General features: G+C 29.3%; 3 protein-coding genes across 3 annotated transcripts; 1 reads left to right on the top strand and 2 right to left on the bottom strand.

The window, feature by feature from the left end:
- Positions 1-620: 620 nt before the first annotated feature.
- On the bottom strand, positions 621-1,022 carry LOC112598089 (CGG triplet repeat-binding protein 1-like). Its single transcript, XM_025344425.1, has one exon. It carries the CDS (start codon positions 1,020-1,022, stop codon positions 621-623), a length of 402 nt encoding a protein of 133 aa, XP_025200210.1.
- Positions 1,023-2,583: 1,561 nt separating this feature from the next.
- Positions 2,584-3,365, bottom strand: LOC112598090. The gene is made up of 2 exons (XM_025344427.1): positions 2,741-3,365; positions 2,584-2,677 (listed from the first exon to the last, which is right to left on the bottom strand). The coding sequence occupies exons 1-2, from the start codon at positions 3,363-3,365 to the stop codon at positions 2,655-2,657; spliced, it is 648 nt and encodes a 215-aa protein (XP_025200212.1). The 3' UTR covers positions 2,584-2,654.
- A 1,349-nt stretch (positions 3,366-4,714) lies between these two features.
- Positions 4,715-6,206, top strand: LOC112598088 (zinc finger MYM-type protein 5-like). The gene is made up of 3 exons (XM_025344424.1): positions 4,715-4,853; positions 4,929-5,039; positions 5,476-6,206. The coding sequence occupies exons 1-3, from the start codon at positions 4,715-4,717 to the stop codon at positions 6,204-6,206; spliced, it is 981 nt and encodes a 326-aa protein (XP_025200209.1).
- The last annotated feature ends 1,404 nt before the right edge of the window (positions 6,207-7,610 follow it).

The following is a 7,610-nucleotide window of genomic DNA, read 5'->3' as shown; positions in this document are numbered from 1 at the left end:
TGAAAATAAGATCTGCGTCTATTCCGTTTTTATTGATATATTTTTTTGCTACTTTGATGCTGACTGCATCGTCATTGTCGAGTAATTCAAAAAATAGAACGAATTGTGCTCAAATTATCACAGTAATAATTCGCTGCATTGATCCACGTACCCCAACGGGTAATTACAGGCTCTGGAGGTAGACTTATTTCAGGGACTTTGGATTTAAAAATTTGAACGCGACTCGGAGCTTTTCTGAAAGTTTTTTTTAACGCTAGCTATGAGCTTATCGACTGATTTAAATTGACCTCTTATTTCTTCTGCCACTCGATGTAAACCATGAGCAGCACACGTAACATGGATCATTTTAGAGTATAGGGCTTTAAGCATTTCACCTGATTTTACCATGTATGGCGCTGCGTCTGATAAAAATAGTAACACGTTATCACGCTGAATACCCATTAACTGTATAGAATCATCGAAAAGTTTACTTATTGTTGAGAAGTTGGTTTTTTTCTAGTTCTTTACAGTTTACTAAAAATTGTTTCCCTGGTTTATCTAGTTCCAAAGTTCCCACTACAACATTCGCTATGTAACGTCCCTCAATGTCTGTTGTCTCGTCAATGCTAACCCATACTTTTTTATTTAAAATTTCCGATTTTATTTTTTTCAACTGTTTCATCGTATAAATCATCGACATAGCCTTGCCTTAAAGTAGCTTCCGTTGGAATTTCTTTTCCCGTATAAGTTTCCAAGAAATTACGAAATGTATTGTTTGAAAGTTTATTTAAAGGTATATTAGCAGATAATAGAGCATGACATAAATCTTTGTTGAAAGATGATTTTTTACTTGAATTCATAAGAAGTTGTTGTGTTTTTTCTGTTTTTTCCTGTCGGCGTTTAATTGCTTTGGTATGTTTTTCCGTTTTCAGATGCTGTGTTACGTTGAATCTTTTTTCACAGTTAACTTTAATTTCGCAGTATTTACAAAAAAAGCATTGACGAATCATATGAAAACGTATCCGCACCAAATTCACGTACATAGCTTCTTAAACGTTGACCTAACGATATTTTTTCTTTAGGCATAATTTAAAAACGTATATAAAAATCAAACAGCAGTCAATGAAAGAATATAGTACAAGTTAAAATAACACGCACGGTTACACGAAAACGGTCACAATCACTATTCGACGTACCAAGACTTACTAAATACTAAATGTACGATAACTAATAAGGACTTTACAGAATACACTACGTCTTTAAGAAACAATTAAGATACGAAATACAATAATTTATTGTATTTCGTATCATATCGTATAATGTTTATTGTCAATAAACATTATATCTCCTATATTACTGGAATATTTTTATATTTTATCTATAATAGGTTATAGGCAGCGTGGACGCGTGGTGCCGATAAACTTACATTAGGTGAACCTATTTGCTGTGTAAAGCCGCGTTTACATTATAAAAGCGAACAAACGAACAAAATAGTTTTCAGACCGAATTGGCGTCCACACTAAATAGTCCTAATGTAAACGCGGCTTTATACATTTTTACATTTACTTTTGTAAAATAGGAATTTAATAAAGCGACACTTACCGTTGACTAGGTACAAACATCAAAACAACTTAATTTTTTTCAGATTAACAAATTATAGGCAAAAATAGCATGATACTTATAAAAATAGCAAAAATAATGCAAAAACACTTAAATATGCAAAAATATGCACTAAAAACTTTTAAAGCTGCGTTCATTTTAGTATGAAACGAATTTGTAGCTTACTCTGCTATATTTTAATGTACTGTAAATAAATATGCAAATGCTAGAAGTCTCGAGCCCTGGTAATGACTAACGTAAAGTACGTAGGAATAAACTATAAACAGGACAAAATAATAATTATATTATCAGTTGTTATTATTGTAATATGTTATTGATCTAAAAATAACCTCCCGTTCCTTTAGTCATAATTACGATTTCAAGATAATGTTCATACTGTCTATCACACTTTAATAGATATGCAATGGTATTATTATTATTATTGTATTATTTTTATTCCTAACCCAACTAATGCGATTATTGTAAATTGCGATGACATAATACATAATAAGAGAAACCTAAAATTAATGTTAACTTCTATGAAATAATTCAAGGAAAATTTTTTAGTCTTATAACACGTATGTTAAATTATAAAAAATTACATTTTTTCTTAACTTATGATGATTTAAATATTTGTACAGTTGGATTATCTGGAGACGAAATTATACCGTTATCTCTGTAAAAATTGCCAGGGGGCAGTGCTACAATACGCCACTGCCTTAAGGCTTAAAGATAACTTGGGTACTATTCATTTTTTTTATTATTTGGTTGAATTAAAAAAAAAAAATAACATGGATTTTAGTTCATAAGATAAATAACAGTTTAAATCTTTACTTTTTAAGATATATTAACTTATTTTAGATAGTTATGATCAGGGCTCGGGACTTTATGTGCTTAAAATCTTAAAAATATGCGCTTTAATATGCATTTATTTTTAATTAAAAAATACATACTTATTCAAATTTAATTTAAAAAAAAAACATATCTTGTATATATGACTAAAAATGTATATTTTATACATGCTATATTAATAAAATAAAATGTAAAAACTGTTGAATTGGAGGTCTTTGGATTTTTCAACACTCAGCATCATCTATACCTAGCAATTATAATTTTTATGTATTAAAAAATAATCATTTTATAATTCTAATTATGTACTTACTTGCGTTACACTGGATTATCAAATGTTTTTTTATGTTCTCGACTTTGAAAGACCTTCTATTATTTGTAAGTAAAATTTTATAGGCGGAAAATGATCTTTCTACGTTTACCGATGTGATGGGAGCATATTTAAAATATGTCAGATCATTAATATCTAAGTCTTCTGGTAAGTCTTTCATGTCAATTAATTCACCATTAAAAATGTTTTTAATTTTCTTTAGCATAGCAAGACCAACATTTTTCCTCAATACATTTTCCATCTTTGTACAGATATTTTTCCCAGTTGTCCCAGTAAGACATTTCATTGCAACACTTACATTGTCAATAATTTCAATTGAATCAGCTAAAGAAACACCTTCAGTTTGCAATTTTGTAATTGATGTAGTAAGATAACTAAAATTTGATTTTATGTAGACTAAATCATTTTTAATGTGAGGTGTTGCCAAGTATTTTTTTGCATTTTTTATACTCAAAGCATCCTCTGAATCTAATTTATTTACAATATTGAAAATTATCTCAAAGTGTTCACAGTAATATATGGCTGCATTTATCCAGGTGCCCCATCGTGTTATTAGTGGCTCTGGAGGTAAAGGTAAATCCGGTGCCTCAGTTTTAAAAAGAAGCATACGAGATGGAGCTTTTCTAAATATTTTTTTGATATTTGAAATCAGCTGATCAACAGATTCATATTGGCTTCGTACTTGTTCAGCCACCCTGTGTAGCCCGTGAGCAGTACATGTAACGTGTATCATTTTGGAATATAAAGCATTTAACGTTTGACCACATTTGACCATGTAAGGTGCTGCGTCTGACAAAAATAATAAAACATTGTCATGTTTTATACCATCTGGCCATAATATAGATAGAGATTTGTCAAATAGCTTACTAACTGTAGAATAATTAGCTTTTTCCAGTTCTTCAGTGTTCAAAAGAAATATTTTTCCAGATTTTTCAGCTTCCAAAGTACCGATAATCACGTTTGCGATAAATCGACCTTCAGCATCGGTCGTTTCGTCGATCGATATCCAAATTTTATGATCAGAAATATATTCTCTTATTTTTTGCATAGTTTCAATAAAACAATCATCAATATAGCCTTTTCTTAAAGTTGTTTCGTATGGTATCTCTTTCCCTGTGTAAGATTCCAAAAAATGTCTAAATACTTGGTTCGATAATTTATTAAATGGAATGTTAGCCGACAGCAATGCTTTACATAAGTCCATATTGAAAGTAGACTTTTTAGTTGTATTAGTTTGTGTAATCATTTGTTGGGTTCTTGTATTGAATATTTCCCTCCGTTTAATCATTTTCACATGTTTAACTGTTTGTATATGTTGTATTACACTAGATCGCCGTTCATATTCTACTTTAATTTCACATATTTTGCAGAATAAAACTCTTCCGTCTGTGGAAAATACATTATCCCCAAATTCCGAAATAAAACTTTTTAACCGACTAACTTGTGTTTTTTTTTCTTTTGACATATTATAACACAAATACGAGCACTAATAAATACAAAATAACGAATACAAATACGAACACGACAACGATTGACGATATATGCATTAACACGATAACGATCGTAGTCCGTCGATCACTGTGTACTGGGCACTGGCAAACAAAATAATACTGTAAATGTAAAAAACAGATTAAATAATAATAATATTGTCTTCAGAGCTATAAATAAAATGGGTTCCCCATAACGCTATTGATTATCGCCTTATCGGTATTATTGCTGACAAAATCATGTAGATAAAATTGATTAATTTACTAAAAATATGATTTAAGAAAAAAATAATCAAAAATAATTTTAAAATATGCAATAAAAATCAATAAATATTAAAAATATGCATTTGTAGAAAAAAATTCCAAAATATGCAAACATATGCACAATAAACTTTTAAACTTTAACTCCAAACACCACAACACAAATTTGTATCGGATCAGTTTTATTTTATTTACGTCCCGAACAAATATGCAAATGCATAAAGTCCCGAGCCCTGGTTATGATATTTCTGAAATTCTTGAAAACTGTGGATCAGTACAAGGACAAAAACCTCATGTAAATCAGAGTGAAAATGCTGATCAAGAGATTGACCAAACAACTTTTATAAGTAGTTTATAGATGATTACTAGCATTGAAATACATCCACAAAAATTAAAATAATGTATAAATTCATTTATTTTAGCTGATAATCAATGTATCACAGAATCTCTTAATGATTGTGAAAATAGTGTCTCATTACAACAAATGGAGTGTAATTATGTTGATAAATTGGTTGATACAGTAAATGTTAAAAGTAAGATATTTATAACAATAATGCTATGAAATTAATTATTGATGTTAGTTTATATGCAGTATTGCAATTTTTAGATTACATAAAATGTAGTAACAAATAGTAAGATATTATCATATTGATATTTTATGAATACTAACTTTATAACAATCTTGTATTATTTTATTTATTATTAAATTGTGTTACTAGTTACCATAATTTTCTACCAATTTTATTACTAAAAATTGTAAGACTTTTTTTAGTCACATTAATTTCACATTCACACAGTAGGAGGTAACATTGATGTTTGGTAGATAATATGATTAATGAAAAGTTATAGACAGTGAAACTTAAGCTTCTTTATTATATTTAAATTATAAAAACATCAAAATTTCAATCAATATCATTGTTTTATTTCTAATCCTTATCATTTTTTTTGTAAATAGATGTGACTGCATAGTTGATAAATTGAATTTGAAACTGTTGTACCCTACTGACCGTGGACATTTTAACGAAGATATATCAGATTCCCTTAAACGGAGCATTTTATTATTTGGGTCATGTAAACCTTCAATCGAATTTGAGAAAGATGATAAAAATAGATCTTTTTCATTGAGTTATTATAATATGATTACCAAGACTGGCTTAAAAATTCCACGTTCTTGGCTATGTTATTCTGTAATTTTAAATAAAGCTTATTGTGAATCATGTTGGTTATTTGCAAACAGAAATAATTCAAACTATAGGTCTGAATGGATATCTGGTATAGGTGATTGGCAACATTTATCATATTTAATAACTCGTCATGAAAAATCTTTACAACATATTGAAGCCACAACAGTCAAAGGAACCTGGTTAAAAAATTCTACAATTGATAAAAGTATAGAACAAAATTTATCTAAAGAAGCAGAATATTGGCGAAATATTCTACATCGCATCATAAAAGTTATTTCAACTCTCACAGCAGGAAACACTGCTTTAAGAGGGAATGAAGGTAAGAAAGGTGATAAGTCAGAACAGCTTGAAGGTAATTTTATGCGAACAATTCGTTTATTAGCTGATTTTGACCCATTACTTAATGAACTTTTAAATGATCCTACCAAACATATTAAATATTTAAGTTGGAAAGTTCAAAATGAATTGATCGAAATTTTATCTGAAATTTATGTCATATTATATGTGAAGAAATAATAAGTAGTTCCATTTTCTCAATCATATAGGACTCTACCCAAGACATATCAAAAATCAACCAAGTCAGTATTATTATACGGTATGTGATTGTTGACTATGAAACACATACAATTAATATTAAAGAATCATTTTTAGGATTTTATGCTTTAGAACAACATGGAGCAATAGATTATGCATAGTTAATACAAGATGTTTTACACAAATATAATATAAATATAAAAAATTGTAGAGGATAAGGATACGATGGAGCATCAGTTATGGGTGGACAATACTCTGGAGTCCAAAAAAGAATAAATAATATTGTTCCAACTGCATCATTTGTCCATTGTTGTGCTCATAACTTAAACTTAGTGATATCTGATGCCTCAAAAATTTCACCAAGCATATCAAGATTTTTTGAAACTGTACAGAATGTGTATAATTTCTTTAGCTCAAGTGGATCTCGATGGGCATCATTGGCATTAGAAGATAACACAGCATCAAAAATTAGAAGAAAAGTATTAAAGAAAGTGTGTTCTACCCGATGGGAATCTAGACATACTGCAGTATTTGCATTAAAAGAACGGTTCACGGATGTAATCAAATGTTTAACAATAACATCACTTACGGGTAGTAAAAAAGATGAACGAGATATGGGTAAAACACTTAAAAATAAGATTGAATCGAGTGAATTTATATTAATTTTATATATTTGGGAAAATATTTTAAGATATTTAAATACTGTATCTAAAATGTTACAAAGTATGGATATTTCATTAGAAAATGCCTCCATGCTTCTGGATAAAGCTATTCAAAATATGCAACATTTACGAAATGACTACCACACAATATATTTAGAATCGAAACGTTTATGTGATGAATGGGGAATTGATGTTTCATTCCATTCTTCGAGACCCAAGTTCTATAAAAAAGTATTTGGAGAGGTTGACGGTGACCGAAGATTTGATATTTCTCAAGATACATTTAGGATTAAAGTACTTTTACCAGTTGTGGATTGTATAATATTTAAACTTAAGGAAAGGTTTAATGGAATGAAATGTGTTTTTGATCGTTTCAAATTTTTAAGTCCGAAATCAATTTTGAACTATGATCAGTCTTCCCTAATTAAATCTACTTATGATTTTATCCAATTTTATAAAGATGATATAAGTTTAGATTTCACACGGCAAATTGTATGTCTAATGTTGCGTCCCTTATGTCAACGTCGATTCATATATCAACGTAGAAATAGAAATACTAATGTTTGCAAGTTAAAAGATTAAGTCTTTATTTAATACAATTAACTCGTACAAGAATACAATTTTATAAGCACAAGATGGTGTGAGTGGTGTTACGACCTGCCTCTGAGCGTCTCGAATATCCCTAACCGTCTGCTGAGCTCTTGCCCCGGTCTCCCTTATATAA

Source organism: Melanaphis sacchari, unplaced genomic scaffold (assembly GCF_002803265.2).
Source record: "Melanaphis sacchari strain LSU unplaced genomic scaffold, SCAv2.0 Contig456_pilon_pilon, whole genome shotgun sequence".
Classification (NCBI taxonomy): Eukaryota; Metazoa; Arthropoda; class Insecta; order Hemiptera; family Aphididae; genus Melanaphis; species Melanaphis sacchari.
Note: the sequence above shows the minus strand (reverse complement) of the source record. Positions and strands in the feature narration are given on the sequence as shown.